The 21,377-nt window shown below is 42.8% G+C and overlaps 2 protein-coding genes and 1 long non-coding RNA gene across 6 annotated transcripts in view; 1 reads left to right on the forward strand and 2 right to left on the reverse strand.

Annotated features, from left to right (window-relative positions):
• Positions 1 to 1,200: 1,200 nt before the first annotated feature.
• LOC145862621 (uncharacterized) lies at positions 1,201 to 3,959 on the reverse strand. The gene is made up of 2 exons (XR_014382165.1): positions 3,694 to 3,959; positions 1,201 to 3,131 (listed from the first exon to the last, which is right to left on the reverse strand). It is a non-coding gene; the product is annotated as an uncharacterized LOC145862621 (long non-coding RNA).
• drc2 (dynein regulatory complex subunit 2) lies at positions 3,540 to 10,159 on the forward strand. Of its 3 annotated transcripts, none has more exons than XM_082967474.1 (9): positions 3,540 to 3,787; positions 4,760 to 4,967; positions 5,100 to 5,267; positions 5,638 to 5,807; positions 6,488 to 6,626; positions 7,058 to 7,255; positions 9,029 to 9,247; positions 9,417 to 9,569; positions 9,651 to 10,159. In XM_082967474.1, the coding sequence occupies exons 2-9, from the start codon at positions 4,821 to 4,823 to the stop codon at positions 9,942 to 9,944; spliced, it is 1,488 nt and encodes a 495-aa protein (XP_082823600.1). In that variant the 5' UTR covers positions 3,540 to 3,787; positions 4,760 to 4,820; the 3' UTR covers positions 9,945 to 10,159. The 3 variants fall into 3 exon arrangements, with proteins under 3 accessions (XP_082823600.1, XP_082823599.1, XP_082823601.1); XM_082967473.1 differs by lacking the exon at positions 3,540 to 3,787 and adding an exon at positions 4,286 to 4,461; XM_082967475.1 differs by lacking the exon at positions 3,540 to 3,787 and adding an exon at positions 4,483 to 4,556.
• LOC106583223 (FKBP prolyl isomerase 11) overlaps positions 10,146 to 21,377 on the reverse strand; it is a 45,320-nt gene continuing 34,088 nt past the window's right edge. The window contains exons 1-6 of one of the 2 annotated variants that reach the window (XM_014167147.3): positions 12,672 to 13,195; positions 12,385 to 12,447; positions 11,329 to 11,419; positions 10,892 to 10,925; positions 10,581 to 10,651; positions 10,146 to 10,413 (exon numbers count right to left, since the gene is read on the reverse strand). In XM_014167147.3, the coding sequence (XP_014022622.1) occupies positions 10,211 to 10,413; positions 10,581 to 10,651; positions 10,892 to 10,925; positions 11,329 to 11,419; positions 12,385 to 12,447; positions 12,672 to 12,785 (576 nt within the window). In that variant the 5' untranslated portion in view covers positions 12,786 to 13,195 and the 3' untranslated portion in view covers positions 10,146 to 10,210. Of the gene's footprint in view, positions 10,414 to 10,580; positions 10,652 to 10,891; positions 10,926 to 11,328; positions 11,420 to 12,384; positions 12,448 to 12,671; positions 13,196 to 21,377 lie in introns of those variants that run through there. The other variant, XM_082967476.1, reaches the window with a different exon arrangement.

Genomic DNA, 21,377 nt, shown 5'->3' on the forward strand with positions numbered 1-21,377 from the left:
CATGAGGACTTGTGCAGGCCACAGTTGTCAAACTCATTCCCTTGTACTTGATTGATCCTTACGGTCACTGACTATTAAGGAACTCCCCTCACCTGGTTGTCTAGGTCTTAATTGGACAAACTGAAAGGAAATAAAGAAAACTAGCACATATTCAGCCCTCCATGGAATGAGTTTGACACTCATGATCACCATTTAATTGCCATGGCAGAGCTTGGTGCTCGAGTACTCACAACTGGGCCTGAAGCAGGATGGTGGTGTGCGGTCCTTCCTGGCCTCTGTGGAGTGGTTCCTGACCACCTTACAGTGGATGGCACAGCTCACGCAGTAGTGCAGTTTCACATAGAGCTTGGGCAAAACAGGCTTGCCAGAAGAAAGGATGTTTGAGTATGAAGTGTAATAAACCAAGGATCTGGTGGATCTAATCGAGCGAAATACATGCTCCAGTGCCATTCAATGCTGGTCCTGGGGACCAACAGTGTGCCTAATAGCATCACATGACTAATTACCCTCAGACCATTCAACAATCTAGCCTCTGAGATATCCCTGACGGCAGCAGCCTCAACAATGTTCCTGATGACAAACTTTTTTTTATGGCCTTGTCCTTGTGCAACGGATGGGCTGCACATGCCCACAGCCCTTCTTGGCACGACCGCAGTTCCGTCTCTTCTTAGTCTATAAACAAAGGCATAATGAATGTCTTGAAACATCAGCAGAGACTCACTGTCGAGTTATTCACAAGTGTTCCTCAACTCTAGTCCTTTGTGTAGGTTCATTTCAGCCAATTAGCTACTCCCATTAGCAAGGCTCAATCAACTGATCTAAAAATGTCACAAATGCTGAGTCAGTAATTTCAGTATAATTAATATAGGTAGAATAATTTGTTAAGCACAAACATACAGTGCATACAAAGAACCAACCTGCGATATACCGACTCTTGGTCAACCAAAACAAAACCCATGTTTCAAGCAAGCTCAATTTCCTCAACTTAAGCCTTATTCAGCATATAAAAAGAGAAAATGTTTATAATTGTTGCCTACGAGTTTCCTATTATTGCAGTGGTCTTTGCCAGAATGTGCAAGAAACTAGCTAACCAACTATAGTACATACCGTACCGGCAAATTAGCAATCTAGTTAGCTAGCTGGTCCACAGTTATACAATATTCAATTAAAAAGCTTGACTTAATGCATCAACAGTCACAGTACTGTGGAAATTATTTTTATTGCTTTGTTTTTTATTAATATTAATGAGTATGTAAAACAAATAGTTAAGTTGAGTTGTTATATAATCAATTGAAATGTATTTAACGTAACTTTAGACAACGTTAATTCATATTGGGAAATCGACCCTGTGAATTGCATTTGACTGATCAGTTGATTCAGCATCTTCATGAATGATATCACCACACAGGTTACACAGGGCAGTACAGATTCAAAGTATTTTGTCCATTTTAGATGAGAGGTTGATTGGCACTGTCTGTGAGATGATTCTAAACCGTTTGAGTCTTTTAATTACACGTTCCAAATGAACCCTCACTTTGGCTATCCATCTTGTACATGTGGTGTCCTCCACTGACAGCTGTGCGCCTCTTTTTGTGAAGGCTGGAATTGCTCATTTGACCTTCCTCTCATGTACCAGATCACGGATTGTGAAGCCCCGGTCAGCCATGACCTCAACATCTGGACAGAGGTTCTCCAGGAACCTAGAATCCAACGTTATATATTTGTTGCTACATCTACCTCGATATGCTGAGGGGATGAGCATCACCAGACCACAAGGTGCAATGACCACCACGTACTTTTTTGATTTATTTCACCTTTATTTAACCAGGTTGGCAAGTTGAGAACAAGTTCTCATTTACAACTGCGACTTGGCCAAGATAAATCAAAGCAGTTCGACACATATAACACAGAGTTACACATGGAGTAAAACAAACATACAGTCAATAATACAGTAGAAAAATATGTCTATATACAATGTGAGCAAATGAGGTGAGATAAGGGCGGTAAAGGCAATAAATAGGCCATGGTGGAGAAGTAAATACAATATAGCAATTAAAACAATGGAATGGTAGATTTGACAGTAGATGAGTGTGCAAAGTAGAAATACTGGGGTGCAAAGGAGCAAAATAAATAAATAATACAGTAGGGGAAGGGGTAGTTTGGGCTATTTATAGATGGGCTATGTACAGGTGCAGTGATCTGTGAGCTGCTCTGACAGCTGGTGCTTAAAGCTAGTGAGGGAGATAAGCGTTTCCAGTTTCAGAGATTTTTGTAGTTCGTTCCAGTCATTGGCAGCAGAGAACTGGAAGGAGAGGCGGCCAAAGGAGGAATTGGCTTTGGGGGTGACAAGTGAGATATACCTGCTGGAACGCGTGCTACGGGTGGGTGCAGCTATGGTGACCAGCGAGCAGAGATAAGGCGGTACTTTACCAAGCAGGGTCTTGTAGATGACCTGGAGCCAGTGGGTTTGGCGATAGTGTTTATAGTTTAGTTTTACTTGATAGTGTTCTGGGCGTAGTAATGGTTGAACGACTCCCCCCTTGAATCCAGATTCTTGCATTCTGTAAAGCAATTTCTGAGCAGTCGATAATCCAGGTTGTTCCTTGTTAGTGGTCCTTAAAACATTGTGGCATTGTAGCACGGATGGTCTCCCTTGGCAACCATGGAATGTACTCCCTCAGACTCTCTTCCATCATGTCAATCCAATAACTAATCACTCAACTGACAATACTCTGGGAAACACCAAACCTTTCTGCTAGGTACTGCTGCAGCAAGTTGAGCTTCAGCTTCATCAGAAGTTGATCTGTCAGGTCTAATCGAAAGCTGCCTTTGTAAAAGGGTAGGAGATGTTCCACCAGGAGGGTAGAAAAGGCAGCAAGAGACAAGCCTGTATGCAGTCAACAGAGTGCTTCATTCCTCAGCAGGGTTTTGTAGAGGTAATGCTGGGCACTGTGTCCCTGCCTCACAGGTAGTGGGCTTTATATGATCACCTGAGCTGAAGTTGTGATCACTTAGAGATGGGTCTTCCCATTGGGTTTGGGCATCCTTTTCTGAAGCCATATCCATTCCTTCTATTCGTGTTGGCCAATCCCCATTTTCAATTTGGTGAAAACCTGAACCTGTTGTGTCATCTGTTAAGAAATCAGTATGGCTTGTTAAACAAGTCAATGGACAATTAATAACAAAACACCACACTGCATGGACGCTCCTAATAATATGTAATAAACATAATAATTAAGTATATATATTTTTATTGAGTTGTAGAGGAAATAAATTGTGCTATTATGAGACTGCTTAGCTACAAGAGCGAGACACAAAGGAGAGAATGCAAACTGCTCAAGCGTTTGGCTTAACGTTACCTGTCACTGATGACTGCCTGACCAACACCCGCACGTTTTACGAGTGGATTTTAAGATTTTGTGCGGTTCTGTCAGTGTAAAACTTTCAAGCTCTCAACGGAAAGTACAACTTTTGCATGCGCGTCACGCGAATGTTGCCGGAAATAGAAACACAATTGCAACGAACTCGCCGTGACGTTCCAAGAATAAGGCCAATACGTTCCATTTTTTCTGCATCAGAATATAAACGAACTGGACCGGAAGCATGGGTGCCGGCCGTACATTTCACAACAATGACAGTTTTTAGAAAATTAATTCTTTTTCAAAATCATGGACAATTCAGCAAAGCACTCACCATTTTGAACAGGAGGACCTGAGGGATGGGTGCCGACCGAATTATATCTCTCTAGCACCCTGGATGTTGTGAACGACACAGAAAGCACTCATATGTATTTGTTTTAATATATAGTTTGCATAATTATGCTATTATCAAATAAATCAAATGTTTACTTATTTTAGTTCTACAAAATAACAAGAAGGAAGGATATGTGCCATCTTTGCTAGTAATAGACGTCATTTCCCATTATGCATTTCCATTAATCCGCAATTTACAAACATTTGTTTGTACAATCGAAGTTTCTCTGTTGATGTTACAAATTGACTGGCGCTTCGCTTCGGCATTCCAATACTTTTATTTCAATGCTAATTGTAAATTATTTCAATTTGCTAGAGAGTAAAAGCATGCGTTTCGTGTTCCTGTCTGTGCTGGACAGCGAGAAATGTCTCCCAAGAAAGGGCACATTTGCCATTATGTTAATTCGCATGACGCTTGCTTTATTTGCATAATGCATCGTTTCTGCAGCTAGGTATTGATAAACCTACTTTTCACATTATCACAAGTTACTAAATTAATTAATTTTATGATATTGTTCATTCATTCATTGATAATGATTGTTTTGTCGATAACATTTTTCCTAGCGCTTTATTTTTGGCACATTGGCGGCGCGGTATGTGCAGTCTGGCGCGCCCCCTGGGTGGGTTTAACTCCTAGAATGTTGCTAGGAGACCAAACACAAACTCATTTTGTGGAGATCTCGCAATCATATCTCTAGAATTCACACAGGTAAGACATCGCATCATGTTAGTTGTCGCAAATACATTTACGGGTTGTTTGTAAACTGCATGGACATGGGAAGCTCTGGACAAGACCATATGACAGTGCGAAATTGCGTCATAGAATGAATGGTTAATTAGCTAGGCATTGGTCATGAGGTTTTTACTATGCTTTTGCTTGGTTATTGGACAATGACAACCAACTTGATGTTAATTAAATGTTTAGGCTGTTTTGTGTGGGTTGCTCATTTTTTTTAAGTATGTCTGTCTTACCTCTTAAATCTTGGCTTCCCATTCTGAATGAAGAGAGGGCGAAGTGGGCTGAGTGACACCAAAACAGCACCCCAGGTGGAGCTTGAGAGAGGAACCATGCCAAAGAAGGGTGCAAAAAAGGGGGGAGCAGGGAAGCAGGCAGGGATGACAGAGGAAGAGAGACTCTTGTACATGCAGCAGAGGGCCCAGGCAGAGGATGAAATGGCCAAAAGGAAGGAAGACATGCTAACTCAATTTCTCAAGGTACGTTAAAGAATGTAACCCAATGAATAGTCACACAGCCTGATGCAACTTGTTAAGCCTATTCTATTCTCAAAATGTCCTTGCATGACCTCTAAGTACTGTCCCCATCATCTCTACCCGTAATGCAACCAGGATAAGCTGCAGAAGGAGGAGCGCAACAGTGCAGTGAACCTACACAAGTTGACGCAGCAGTGGCGAGCAGTTCTCCGCCAGACACGGGCAGCTGAACTGCGCAGTGACATTGCTGTGCTCAGCCAGACCTTTGAGAGGGTGCTGGACCGGAAGGACAGTGTCATCAAGGTTAGGTATTTATTTATTTCCACAAGCATCTGTGAGAGACTTCTACTTAGGGGGGGGGGGTGTGTGTGTGTGTGTGTGTGTGTGTGTGTGTGTGTGTGGGTGTGTGTGGGTGTGTGTGTGTGTGTGTGTGTGTGTGTGTGGTGTGTGTGTGTGTGTGTGAGAGAGAGAGACACACACACAGAAGGCTACTGAGGGGAGGACGGCTCACAATAATGGCTGGAATGGAGTGGTATCAAACACATGGAAGCCATGTGCTTGATGTCTTCGAAACCATTCCATGAATTCTGTTCCAGCCATTACGTACTCCCAAATTTAGGTATCACCGGCCGCCTGTGGTGTGACAGTCTCTTTATCTTTCTCTCTGCTGTAGTGTTTGGTGTGTGACCTGAGTGAGGCAGAGCAGCAGTCAGCCCAGGCCCTGCGCTCTCACCTGGAGTGTGTGGACTGTCTGCTGGCCCTGCAGAAGGGTAGGCTGGCATCCCTGGAGCAGCAGTGGAACAGCGGCCTGGAGGGACTGAGCTACGAATTCAATTCTGAGAGGTGTGTGTAAAACCTTCTCACACACACCATGACAGATAGACCTATCCGTCCAGTTCTCTAATAGACAGACAGAGACACTATACACAGTTCTGCACAACAATTAATATAACTGAATTATGCTGCACTAAACTATTTAATTGAAAAGCTTTTCTAACCTTGATGCAAGTTTGATATTTACTAGATAGTGATGCTCTGTGTTGTATGCGAATTGACAGCTGTGTGTGTGTCACAAGCGACCGGTGGCACCTTAATTGGGGAGGACAGGCTCATAGTAATGGATGTAACGGAGTAAATGGAATGGTGTGGAACACATCATTTCCATGTGTTTGATACCATTCCATTCAGTTCATTCCAGCCATTACACACCATTCCAGCCATTGTTATAAGCAGTCCTCCCCTCAGCAGCCTCCTATTGTGTGTGTGATAGTGTGTGTGTGTGATAGTGTGTGTGAGAGAGTGTATCTTAAAAAATTCCACAGCACCCCCCCCCCAAAAATGTGCCTTTTGTGAACTACCACTCGCACTTTGTTGATAGCTTCTTTATTGTGGAAAATTGTACTTACTATGACTAAGATATGTGGTTGTCTCACCTAGCTGTCTTAAGATGAATGCACCAACTATAAATCACTCTGGATAAGAGTGTCTGCTAAATTACTTAAATGTGTGTGTGTGTTTCCCAGGGAGCAGATCCTGTCCCAGCACCAGCAGGAGTGTGCTTACCTGGAGGATGTGACCTTTGCCATGGAGCAGTTCTACATAGAGGTAGATGGGGAGGCTCGCCAGGACTACCAGAGCACCAGAGACGACATCAAGAACAGGGTAGGGGTCTGGCTCAGACAACCAGCATCAGAGTTGTTTTTCCCTCTGGTGGGCCTCTTTCATTTCCCCTCTCTCCATTTGCAGATCCTCACAATTGGTCTAGGATAATCTCTCCTCTTTAGCATGCTAGCAGATACCCATAGACTTCCAGCCATTGGACTAACGCTAGTTAGCATTGGCTTGCAAAACTACCTCTAACTTCCTTCATACTGGACACAGACATAAAAATGGTATCCACGAGTTCATCTTAGTTCATCATTTGGGGAAGTAGATAAAGGGCCTCATTGCCAAAATCCCGAAGTATCCCTTTAACCTTAATCATTATGAACCACAGAACAAAACAAGCCTTGAACCAGCTGTTAGGGGATATTGTGTGAGCTGGCTTACATTCCCTGTCTGTGATCTGTGATCTCTTTTCCCTCTCCCATTAGAACATAGAGGAGAAGCATGCGTTGAGGATCCAGTTAGAGGGGACGGTGGAGGGCCTGTGGCGTCAGTTCCAACATGCCCTACGCAGCTACAATGAGGCTACAGAGGACCGTCACATCGCCTTTGAGTCGTTGAGGACCCGCGATCAGCGCAGTGCCCAGGAGATCGACACGCAGATGAGGAGGCTGCAGAAGATGCAGGTCAGTGTAGGGCTACAGAGACTACTTTTCCAATGGGGGCCGATTCAGACTTAGGAAATGTATGCCTTTTTAACATGTTTTGATTGAAACACTTCTCAGTATTTGGTATTCAGACTTACCGTATGCAGGTGCGCAACAAACTCTTTGGGTGTGCCTCCAATATGCGCACTGAATACATTTAATTAAACTGCTGAAAACCCTCCCACTTGTTGGCCAACAGATTTTCTCATGGAGTTTTCATTTAATAGGGTTTTCAGTACTTTTATCAAAAGCCATCCCGTTAAATACGGTGTACCTTTTAATTACATTTTCTCAAGACTCACTAGAATATATCGAGAGAACGGGTTCTGAGTATTAGAGATCAATGAAGAAAGCCATCAAAATATTATTATTTAGGTTTAGGAAAGTATTTATGAATCTACCTAATTAATACATTTAAAAAACTGGTTTGGAATGCCTTTATGCACAGCGTATATTGATTAATCAAAAATACATAGGTTTGGTTCATCCTGAAAGTTGCTATATTCAGTTGTTCAATCCTTGAAATATTGGAAGGGGAGCAAAGTGTAGTCATATAAATCTACCTTAGTTCCATCATCAGTGAGTATTGTGATGACAACAGTCCAGTTGTCGTGAACCGTGCGCCAGGCTCCAGGTTTAAACTGCCACATTTTGTCTGCGTTCCTTAATGATTGAAATAGGCTACATGTCCCAAATTATTGGACAATTTGTAATTAAAAATGATTTACTACTGCTAGCGACCTTCCGCAACAACCACATGGACAGGACAGCGTTTACAGAGGAAACAAATAAAGGTCGGCAAAATCAAACAATGGAATGATAGGAAGGGAATTAACCCTAAATTGACAGTTAAATATGTGTGGTTATTACTTATGGTCGCTACCAATAGAAAATTGTAGGAAACAGGAAAAGTTGGGGAATATGATTAAAACATTCTAGAGCGCACAAAGGTACAATTTGGCATGACTGTCATTCTGCTCGGCTTTGCACCTCCAAGATTTATCCTTAAAAGTTAAGGCCATACGATTTAAATTATGCATAGCGGCACAACATTTCGTACTTCACTGTGGGAAAGGGGCATAAATACCTGTCATGTTGATAAGCTTTTCAGTTTGCAGCCATATTACTGATTTCAAATTTGTCTCCATAAGTTAAAATAGATCTAAAACAATTATTTATATTTACAATCCCCTTATCCAAATGGATTACTCATTTACCTAGCTCTTTATCAATTTATAAATGACAGTGCGTGGAGAATGGCGTTATTACTATCGGGTAAAAATAAAGATGTTTTTCCACTTGGAACTGACAGGTGCTAAACCTTATTCATGGCTCCTCGCGAGTAAAGGTGTTGGAATTCTGAGGGAATTAAGTCAAGGTCAGAATAGACGTATCTGTAGACACACCTCTGCCACACCTCCATTTCTGTGATCACCTCCCCAAACTAATATCTGGCTGTCACATGCATTTCCTCATACTTAAGATCAAGGTCAGAATACGCATAGAGAAAAATGCATAAAAGGGAATTAAGTTCCATTTACAGGCGCGTAACTCGGGTCTGAATTCATCCTATGTAGAATACAGGGTCAAGAGGACTACTCTGCAACAGTCTACCATATGAAAATAGAATGATTATATTGCTCATCTGTTATGTGATTGTATTAACTTTATTTGAATACAGTATTCATGCATGCCCTCTGTATGTCAGCATGAGTGCTCGTTTCCCACTGTATTTGTGTGTCTCCCCTCCAGGACTCTATCTCTGCTCTGCGCTCTAGGCTGAACTCCAGCCAGAAGGAGAGTGAGGGGGCAGCAAGGGGCCTGAGGGCGGCCAGGGAGGAGGTGACCCTGCAGGCTCGCCAGCTCAAGGCCCAGCTGAGCCGTGCCCGTGCAGCCGAGAGGAACCAGCTCACCAACCTCACTGTGCACAGCAACGCCGCTGCCAAGAACCTACAGGGCATCATCACTAAGGTGCTAACGTTAATGCATGTGGCCACATACAGTATATACGTTTAGCAGCCAGACATACACACGCTTTGACTTACATATGCATACATTGACAGCACACTTATGCATGTGTACTGACTGATATTCACTTCCTATGAATTCTCACACCCTGTCCTGTGATGTTGTGGATCAGGGGGAGAGGGTGCTGCGTCTGGCTGAGATGTGTCGTAAACTAGAGACAGAACATGAGAAAGTCCTGCCCTTCTACACCTCATCTCTCACTGCTGAGGAAGAGAGCCAGGAGAGAGCTAATGCTATGGAGCCTCCATCTGAGGAGCTGGCACAGGTATTGGTAGTACTGTATTATACACACACTGATCTGATCTTTGACTCCCACCTAACTTCATTTGTAACCTGGTGTGCTCAGGCCATGCTGGACTACCTGGTTCTGGAGCGGTTCTGGCAGCGTTATAACAAGGTTCTGCTGGAGCGGTTGTGTTTGGAACGGGAGAGAGGAGCTCTGACCCAGGAGAACCAGCAACTGCGGATCTTACTGCGCCAGTACCTGGATGGCATCTCCGTTAGCGACGAGATCCTTCGCCATCGCAACCCCCTGCTGATGGTGTCACGGCCCACCCTCGCCGTTCAACCCACTGCTGACGTCCAACGCAAGCGCCACACTGTCATTGAGGCAGCACATGTTGTGCAGCGCATGCTATAGACACAATAACAGGCTCACATCACACACCATCACTCCTAGATTAACTTCAAAAGGGGTTTAAGTTGTACACTGACTAGGAGTAACTAACTTCAAACTGCCAGAATGCACTCCTGACAGAACTCAATTCCTTATTCTATTTGTGTGTAAATTCTTTCTACCAGGTGTCTTACAATATCCATCAAATAAAAGAGGACTATTCCATCCGATAATAACAACGTTCCCTTGTTGTTTTTACATTTTATTATTTAAATAGTTCTGAGTTTCCTTTATTTATTCTTGCTCTTCTTGGCCGCCTTCTTGCCTGGCCGCTGGGCATTGGCCTTGTTATAGAGGTAGAGGCCCACCATGCCCAGCAGAGTGGGAACCAGACCCAGACACACTAGGGGGAAGACATCGTTCACCATCTTCTGCCATGGGGTTGCCTGGATCAGTGACATCACCTCCACTTCAAACTCTAGAGCAGCATCAGCTAACAGGACAGAGGGAAGAAGAGCGAGAGAGGATCAACTACTGAGTTGTGTGTGTTGCTGTGCTCAGCCAGACCTTTGAAAAGGTGCTGAACTAGCTAGACAGTTAAAGGTGAGACATTTATTGCTGTATTTATTATTGTGTGTATATGCAGATGTGGTTAAGTACCTGGGATGGTGGGAGGGTATCCTCTCTTTCCATAGGCAAGGTGTGGTGGAATAGTAGTCTTGATTTTTTGTCTAGAGAACCATAAGACAGACTGAGGTTATTCTCATAGATTTTCATGTCATCCACTATTTGTGACATTTTACCAAAGTAATTTGAGACAGGATCTTTGATTGCTTCACATAGTGGTAATATCTATATTTGAAAAAATTGTCCTTGCTTAGCCAAGTCATATTGAATTCCTAGTGAAAGTGGTTCTAAATTAATGTAGTCCACTTCAATTTTGTATTGGCAGACCTTGACTGTTTACTTACCTTTCACAAACTCCAACCAAGCTCTGTTCCAGACCTGTTGGAGATACAGTATCACAGTGAATGATGCAATAAACACTGCACTGCAAGTGTGAGCTATATTTGAAGGTATATTTAAGCAATAAGGCACGAGGGGGTGTGGTATATGGCCAATATACCACTAAGGGCTGGATACAGCCCTTAGTAGATATTGGCCACATACCACAAACCCCACAGGTGCATTATTGTTATTATGAACTGGTTACCAATGTAATTAGAACAGTAAAAATAAATGTTATACCCGTGGTATACGGTCTGATATATGACAGCTGTCAGGCAATCAGCACTCAGGGCTAGAACCACCCAGTTTATAATACTGTTAACTTAATTAAGCTAGTGTTCCTGTTTTGTGTGATCAATATATTGTCTAAAACTGTCTTTTTGAATGGTTGTGATTTTACCAGGGATAACGGTCCTCTTTCCCAACACAACAACAAGGGGGTCCCGGGACAGTGATGAGTCAATCACCTTGCCATCTGCCAGCAGTTTACCCTGTTCAGAGCATTGGAACAATATGGTAGGTGCATGTTAAGAGATTTTGCACGCAAGCTGTGATTCTAATCTAGATAGAAGGTTAAGATGCCTATCCTGTTCAAGTCACATAAAAATGTGAAACACTTGACAGACCGTTCAACTTTCTTTACAGGAGTGGCTGCACTGGGCACACCGTTGAATCAATGACCTCGTCGTTTTAATGAAATCACGTGGGACCATTCTAGCCAATGAGATGGCAGACACGCATGTGAACAACCAGCGCAACGGTTTTCACTAGTTAACAGCCAGTCAAAATTGGCTTTATCGTAAAAATGAAGGAAAAAAAAGTGCTTTTTGGTTTTAATGTAAGATTAGCAGTGTGGTTATGATTAGAAAACGCCACCTACTGCTGAAGACAGATTTTAGGCCCAGTTATGCCTCATCCTTTCTGGTTTGGTCATGTTCTCCTGCTCAGACATTGCTGAGGCATGACAGATCTTACAACGCCTGGTTAGGTATTTTACTTATCAAACCACATGTTATAGCAATCTGGTAATGAGCAGGAGTGCTGACGTGTTGCAGCTCCCCCATCACACTACCGAGTAGAATGTTTGGCACGCGGAAAACTTGTCCATTGCACATGGGGTAAAACACGCAATTTACTTGCCATCCCAGATATGATTACAAACTAAGTGTAATGCAAAACTGAAAGTTGCTTTTATTTGACTGGCACACGAATTTCCCCAGTCTTTAGTGAAACGAACTTGCTGCTTCACACCGTGCCACATAGGCAAGATCGTATCGAGGTGCAATGAATCAGCACCACTTCAATTGCAGAGAACACTTTTGACCAGATTTCATAAAAATCGACAGTTGTCTCAATAAGCATGTAGGCTAGGTCTGATGTCAAACAGGGCGGTGCCTAGCCTACCTTTGAAATTGAAAATGTTAGTTAGGCCATTAATGTACACTTTTTTTCTTACCGTATAGTGGATTTGTAGCGTGTCTCCCATTTCTGACATTATAGAGCAAGTTTCGGGTTTCACCTTATGAAGGGGGAGAAAAATGGGGGGGAAAATAAAATCAAGTAATTTTTGCATTCAAAATATGACATCGTTTTATTACATAAAATAAGCGATACCTTAATAACAAGCTGATAGGCCTACATTGTTTGAATTTGGTCTGAATGTTGCAATGCATTATTGTATTCGGCTCGTGCAAGAGTCGCCACTTTCTTATCGCTGCTTTGGCAAAAACAGACAGAACTCACCAAGGTTTCCACCAATAACTCTTCCACAACATTTTCCTCGGCTTCAGCATCCTGTGCTGCAACATAAACGAAAGCTGCAAGCATGACTAGGATGACCCCAATCTTGGCTTTCATTGTAAATCCGACCTTTTGGAAAAACTATCCAACTAACTTCAGTGAAGCTGTAGAGCATGCAAGCGCCGACGATTGACTATCGAAGGTAAAGCAGGCCGGTTAAGAATGATGTGTTGTTATATTAGGCTATGGCGATAACGGGGCAGCCGAACCACGGACGTTGTCCTAAAACACCTGGGTCGCCGAAGTGCCCGCCTTAAACATTCCGCCAGCAACCCAGAAGTCCCTTGCTGATGGGTAACGGTGCAGTTACATTCTTCGTGTCGGTTGAGGGCAGTTGTGAGTCTGATAAAAGCCTCAGCAGTTAGGATATGTCCTTTCAACTGGCCTAGGACCAGGCTACTTTCATCGCGATCTGAAACCTCAGATCATGGGGGTTCCCATGGTTGCTGCTCGTTGTGCTGTATCTGATTAGCGCTATAGCTTGTTTGTTTACTTTCCATACCTCACATGACAGTCACCACCATCTGTACTGACCTGTGTGCCAGCTGGACTCAATTATGTGTATATAAACCCTAGATTGTTAATGTTATGGTTGACCATTGAGGCTTTGAAGCCATCGGTCCGCCATATTGGCACTCCCCAGTGCAACCTGGTCTCAGAGCAAAACGTATTATATTTTACGAAAGTCCAGCACCGACATTTAGTGTGATATGTTACATTACATTGGCCAACCAATGTTGTAGCGGTCTTACAATTACAAATGAATTGCAAGATGTATAGTATCTTACGTCTTGATCATTTAGTATGACATTTTGTTTGACTACTTTAGTATGATATGCTATGTTTGACTGCTTTAATATGATAGAATAAGTTTGACTGCTTTAGCATGATACGCTACGTTAGGCATTAAGGTTAGGGCTAGGAGTTAGGTTAAAGGGTTAGCTACCATGGTAAGTAGTTGCAATGTAGCTAAAAAGTAGTAAGTAATTGCAAAGTTGCTAATTAGCTAAAATGCTATAGTTGTCTGTGATGAGATTCGAACCTTTGGGATGCTATATTTTCGCATTATATATCCAACCACGCTTCTTTTGTTTTTGCCTTAAGTAATCTAATGTCAGACCAAACATAACATACCAATTTCAGTGTCCTGAATTTACATAGACTAATGTAATCTAACATAAAGTAAGAATTCATACTAAATGGAGTGGCACAGATGAAGAAAATATAAGCAGCCCTCCACAGTATTTCAATGAAATGTTAAGGACAAAAGTACATGTGTTAAAGCATTTTTGTTGTTGTATTGGGAATAGTAATGTTAGAAATCTGAAAATGTATAGCTTAAGAATTTTTTATTTATTTTTTGTTTAGTTCACAATATAATTTAATAATATTCATTAAGGTGTCTGTAATATAACACGTGGCAAAAACGAATGTAGACACTAATAAATGCATTTCTATAGCGTCCAAAATATGTTTTACAAGATGGAGACACGTTGGTTTCAACACAGCACCCCATATTAGTCATCTAGTGTATTTATGAATCATTGGCTAAAATGCAGCTCTTTAAAAGAGAAGGGTGCAATTGTGGCCCGCAATTGCGGCGTTCCTGCATGTGGGCATTGGCAGGAACCCCTCTATATATACTTCTATAGGTCCATTTTTAAAATAGGACTCCCGTACACAGTCTGGAGGCGGGGGCGCTCCAGTACAGTAGGTGGCGGTAATGTACCATAAAATTGGATGGAAACCACCAATAAACTCCACAGAAGAAAGGACAGGCGAGTCCAATGTTGCCAACTTAGCGATTTTGTCGCTATATTTACATTTAAGTCATTTAGCAGACGCTCTTATCCAGAGCGACTTACAAATTGGTGCATTCACCTTATGATATCCAGTGGAACAACCACTTTACAATAGTGCATCTAAATCTTTTAAGGGGGGGGGGGGGGGTTAGAAGGATTACTTTATCCTATCCTAGGTATTCCTTAAAGAGGTGGGGTTTCAGGTGTCTCCGGAAGGTGGTGACTGACTCCGCTGTCCTGGCGTCGTGAGGGAGCTTGTTCCAGAGTAGAGCTTGTGCCAGAGCAGCGAACAGTTTTGACTGGGCTGAGCGGGAACTGTGCTTCCTATTTCCTATTTAGCAAGTATTCATACCCCTCTAGCGACACATTTTTTAAAAATCGACTAGCGACAAATCTAGCGACTTTTTCTGGTGTTATTGGAGGCTTTTGGAGACTGACGTGAAAGCACGTATCGTTCTTACTCTTCTCAACGAGCAGCGGGTGCTGCCGTGGGCCCAACCCCCGTCACAAAGCACTCACAGGCGGCCCAGTCCTCGCGCTGAAGTCAGAGCAGGAGATGTTCACCCCTCCGCGTCCAGACTGCAAATGAATCGCGCATGCGGGAAGCCGCCGCTGGCTGATCCTGTAAATGTAAAATGTTCTTTGTCTAAAATAAATCACTGCACAAAAATAAATCACTGCATTTGACTCACACAGCCTCAGTCACTTACTCACCTTGTCCAATGTGTGTGTGCCTCTCTGTGACATAAGATAAACATCTAGCTGGCTAGCTCATCATGTCTCAGTCTAAACTGTACACTCAAAAATACAGAAAGGAGTGGGAATCAAACCCTGAATTCAAAGGCTGGTTGAAGCTGTTTATTGGAGAATACGGGCATACTGCCTGTATTGTAAGGCTGATTTCTATGCCAAACTTCGTGATGTAAAAAAAACACATGACAACTCAAAAACATACTCAAAAGGCAAAGCCTTATAATGTGATCACATTGGAGAAGCATGTAGAGCTGCTTTCTCAGACTCCACTGCTGCTACCCACTTCAAAATGCACAGGACAAAGTGCACAGAAATGATTAATGGTGTTCTAGCACCATACTTTCTGAAAAAGTTGGTCGCAGATGTGGGTGACCAGCGTTTCAGCCTCCTCCTCGATGAGTCCACGGCAGTGGCGGTTCTAGACCATTTCAACTGGGGGGGGCCAAGCTGGGGCCAGTTGTACTGTTAGAGGGGCCAGTTACATTAGACGTTATTGTTGTCATATCATTTTCTTCACTGCATTGCAGGCATTAGCAGGCAAAAGACCATGTTCATAATCATCATCGTTGCTACTGTCTAATAACGGATGTAAAAAAACAATAGCATAACTGTATCAATTTATTCGACATGCTCATTTAATATATTTAATTATTTGCACAGTTTGTTACTTACAAATAAGCAGGGTGAAACCATTTCACTTTGTATTTTTCAGGTGTTGTATTCTATTTTGACCTGTCAGATACAGTATGTTGTTAACACCTAAAGCTAATGACAGTATAAATGGAATGCATTGAGAATATTCATCGCATTACTAGAACAATACCTGACCTCAAACCTCCCTCTGATTGTATTCTGTCAAGACTCATCAACACATCAGTCTGATTTAGTTGCTTGTCCAGATGTAAGCCATTCTACCACCACTGATACCAGCAGAACTCAGAGGTTACTGTCTTTTTGGAGTGTTGTAATATGTAACACTATTATATCATATACAAACCAAACAGTCCAGTATTCACATACATACAGCATCTATGTTACTTGTTCGTGTTGAATAATTTGAGTTGTGTTGCCTTATACACTGCTCAAAAAAATAAAGGGAACACTTAAACAACACAATGTAACTCCAAGTCAATCACACTTCTGTGAAATCAAACTGTCCACTTAGGAAGCAACACTGATTGACAATACATTTCACATGCTGTTGTGCAAATGGAATAGACAACAGGTGGAAATTATAGGCAATTAGCAAGACACCCCCAATAAAGGAGTGGTTCTGCAGGTGGTAACCACAGACCACTTCTCAGTTCCTATGCTTCCTGGCTGATGTTTTGGTCACTTTTGAATGCTGGCGGTGCTTTCACTCTAGTGGTAGCATGAGACGGAGTCTACAACCCACACAAGTGGCTCAGGTAGTGCAGCTCATCCAGGATGGCACATCAATGCGAGCTGTGGCAAGAAGGTTTGCTGTGTCTGTCAGCGTAGTGTCCAGAGCATGGAGGCGCTACCAGGAGACAGGCCAGTACATCAGGAAACGTGGAGGAGGCCGTAGGAGGGCAACAACCCAGCAGCAGGACTGCTACCTCCGTCTTTGTGCAAGGAGGAGCAGGAGGAGCACTGCCAGAGCCCTGCAAAATGACCTCCAGCAGAAACAGACTCCATGAGGGTGGTATGAGGGCCTGACGTCCACAGGTGGGGGTTGTGCTTACAGCCCAACACCGTGCAGGACGTTTGGCATTTGCCAGAGAACACCAAGATTGGCAAATTCGCCACTGGCGCCCAGTGCTCTTCACAGATGAAAGCAGGTTCACACTGAGCACATGTGACAGACGTGACAGAGTCTGGAGACGCCGTGGAGAACGTTCTGCTGCCTGCAACATCCTCCAGCATGACCGGTTGGGCGGTGGGTCAGTCATGGTGTGGGGTGGCATTTCTTTGGGGGGCCGCACAGCCCTCCATGTGCTCGCCAGAGGTAGCCTGACTGCCATTAGGTACCGAGATGAGATCCTCAGACCCCTTGTGAGACCATATGCTGGTGCGGTTGGCCCTGGGTTCCTCCTAATGCAAGACAATGCTAGACCTCATGTGGCTGGAGTGTGTCAGCAGTTCCTGCAAGAGGAAGGCATTGATGCTATGGACTGGCCCGCCCGTTCCCCAGACCTGAATCCAATTGAGCACATCTGGGACATCATGTCTCGCTCCATCCACCAACGCCACGTTGCACCACAGACTGTCCAGGAGTTGGCGGATGCTTTAGTCCAGGTCTGGGAGGAGATCCCTCAGGAGACCATCCGCCACCTCATCAGGAGCATGCCCAGGCGTTGTAGGGAGGTCATACAGGCACGTGGAGGCCACACACACTACTGAGCCTCATTTTGACTTGTTTTAAGGACATTACATCAAAGTTGGATCAGCCTGTAGTGTGGTTTTCCACTTTAATTTTGAGTGTGACTCCAAATCCAGACCTCCATGGGTTGATAAATTGGATTTCCATTGATTATTTTTGTGTGATTTCGTTGTCAGCACATTCAACTATGTAAAGAAAAAAGTATTTAATAAGGTTATTTCATTCATTCAGGTCTAGGATGTGTTATTTTAGTGTTCCCTTTATTTTTTTGAGCAGTGTATATAACCAATCTACAGTTTTTATATACCTTCTCCTATGAAATGTTTTGTTTTTTGCTCCATAATGCAAAATTGGTCAACAAGGGGTTTCTGTCCTCTGTCTTCCTTTTGGTTCCTGTGTTTGATGAGTGTGCTTGGTTCATTTTTGGTAGTTGGTGTTTGGGGTACAAAAATGTGATGTTGTCTGTGAACATAAAGGAACATAAATTATGATAATCAATGGGAAATTGATGAATTACCTAGTGACTTATTGATGAATTACCAAGTATCTGGGGTGTCATGGACACCCTACCATGTAAAGCTGTAAAGTGGTGTAATAAAACAAAGGAAAATAAACCCATTTCTCTATGACCTGTCTCATAGGCTCTGTGTGAAAGTTACTGAAATGTACAGTGGGGAGAACAAGTATTTGATACACTGCCGATTTTGCAGGTTTTCCTACTTACAAAGCATGTAGAGGTCTGTAATTTTTATCATAGGTACATTTCAACTGTGAGAGACGGAATCTAAAACAATTATCCAGAAAATCACATTGTATGATTTTTAAGTAATTAATTTGCATTTTATTGCATGACATAAGTATTTGATCACCTACCAACCAGTAAGAATTCCGGCTCTTACAGACCTGTTAGTTTTTTTTAAGAAGCCCTCCTGTTCTCCACTCATTACCTGTATTAACTGCACCTGTTTGAACTCATTACCTGTATAAAAGACACCTCTCCACACACTCAATCAAACAGACTCCAACCTCTCCACAATGGCCAAGACCAGAGAGCTGTGTAATGACATCAGGGATAAAATTGTAGACCTGCACAAGGCTGGGATGGGCTACAGGACAATAGGCAAGCAGCTTGGTGAGAAGGCAACAACTGTTGGCGCATATATTAGAAAATGGAAGAAGTTCAAGATGACGGTCAATCACCCTCGGTCTGGGGCTCCATGCAAGATCTCACCTCGTGGGGCATCAATGATCATGAGGAAGGTGAGGGATCAGCCCAGAACTACACGGCAGGACTTGGTCAATGACCTGAAGAGAGCTTGGACCACAGTCTCAAAGAAAAGCATTAGTAACACACTACGCCGTCATGGATTAAAATCCTGCAGCGCACGCAAGGTCCCCCTGCTCAAGCCAGCGCATGTCCAGGCCCGTCTGAAGTTTGCCAATGACCATCTGGATGATCCAGAGGAGGAATGGGAGAAGGTCATGTGGTCTGATGAGACAAAAATAGAGCTTTTTGGTCTAAACTCCACTCGCCGTGTTTGGAGGAAGAAGAAGGATGAGTACAACCCCAAGAACACTATCCCAACCGTGAAGCATGGAGGTGGAAACATCATTCTTTGGGGATACTTTTCTGCAAAGGGGACAGGACGACTGCACCGTATTGAGGGGAGGATGGATGGGGCCATGTATCGCGAGATCTTGGCCAACAACCTCCTTCCCTCAGTAAGAGCATTGAACATGGGTCGTGGCTGGGTCTTCCAGCATGACAACGACCCGAAACACACAGCCAGGGCAACTAAGGAGTGGCTCCGTAAGAAGCATCTCAAGGTCCTGGAGTGGCCTAGCCAGTCTCCAGACCTGAACCCAATAGAACATCTTTGGAGGGAGCTGAAAGTCCATATTGCCCAGCGACAGCCCCGAAACCTGAAGGATCTGGAGAAGGTCTGTATGGAGGAGTGGGCCAAAATCCCTGCTGCAGTGTGTGCAAACCTGGTCAAGAACTACAGGAAACGTATGATCTCTGTAATTGCAAACAAAGGTTTCTGTACCAAATATTAAGTTCTGCTTTTCTGATGTATCAAATACTTATGTCATGCAATAAAATGCAAATTAATTACTTAAAAATCATACAATGTGATTTTCTGGATTTTTGTTTTAGATTCCGTCTCTCACAGTTGAAGTGTACCTATGATAAAAATTACAGACCTCTACATGCTTTGTAAGTAGGAAAACCTGCAAAATCGGCAGTGTATCAAATACTTGTTCTCCCCACTGTATGTGACAGATGTGGTGACATTAGATGAAACTAAAGTAGATGACATACAGTCAACAATCAGAGTATTATTGGCTATAGCCCTCTATCTGCACTAGATCCCAACTCCGGTTCTCCAGTACCCCCAACAATTCACATTGTTATTGTAGCCCTGGACAAGCACAACCGATTCAACTAATCATCAGGTCCTCAATGAGTTGAATCAGGTATGTTCGTCCAGGGCAAAAATGTGTGCTGTTGGGGGTACTCAAGGACCAGAATTGGGATCCACTGGTATAGAGTGCTCCATCACATCTTGCCTAGAGCCAGGACATAATCACATTAAGTAATTTCTGTAATAAACCTGTGCATGTTTTCATGTTGGCCAGATGAGGTCAGTCTTCACCAGCACAGCTCACTGGCGAACGCATTACAAAAATGTTATTGCCATATGCCTATGAAATGTTTCATTGCCTGGCCTAACATGAAGGCAACTTTTGTCTAGCTGAATGAAGATATTGTAAAACAACCCCTACATGCTTGTGTTTAACTCTATCTTTGTTTATTGTATTTGACCCCATACCTCACTGTTAACCAAGATGAAACAAGAGGTCCTTTTTCGAAATTATAAGATCTTTGAGAAGATCTTCCTGGTAGAACCTCTGGCTATAGTGAGATATTTACTATTTGTTTTAACATTGCATAACAACAGTAGGTTTATGGCAATGGCACAAATAAGAACATTTTGGGGTGTTTTGTAGGGTGGTTCTACTAAACTAACATATGGAATTGTTTCAAGATGATCATACCATGGATCATTTAACTATATGATTTGGAATTTTAGGAACCTTTTACGTATCAAAAAAATATTTAAAAAAAAATGATTTGATAAAATATTGAATGAAATATTATAGCCCATAGAAACGCATTGATTAACACATTCATAAATGACAAAAAACAGTAAAGAAACAAATCATAAGGAATAAGGTTTTGAAGTGTCTGTCCTATTATCTAGGAGATATAAGAAAGCGCAGGATTTTTTTTTTTGGACACATATTTAACCCCTTATTTTTGTTGGCAGAAAACTACCTCCGTACTTCTATTCATTTGTATGGGTTATGTTCAGATAACTCCTGAGACACTTATGGGGGTAGTAGAGCAAAATGGAGAACACCATCATGTTCGTGAGTCTCTTCTTTCCATAGAGTGGTCATTAGTTTGTAGCCCAAAATGTTGGGACACTACAGACGTTTTCGTGAGAAGACCAATTTTTGGGATGTCTCCTGGTCTGACAAACAGCTGTACCTCTGCCACTTTCCAGGGCAGATGCATAAGGGTGACATTGGCGGATGTGAGACGCAGACCAATTTCTCAAGCTTAAACTAATGGATTTTGATAGGGATTTTTTAAATTATGTTCATTAGCTTGACACATGGGTGCGTCAATACACTCAAAGATTTTAATTAGTGCCTGTCTTGTTCAATCACTGACAGACACAC

Source organism: Salmo salar, chromosome 22 (genome assembly GCF_965601325.2).
Source record: "Salmo salar chromosome 22, fSalSal1, whole genome shotgun sequence".
NCBI classification, from domain to species: domain Eukaryota; kingdom Metazoa; phylum Chordata; class Actinopteri; order Salmoniformes; family Salmonidae; genus Salmo; species Salmo salar.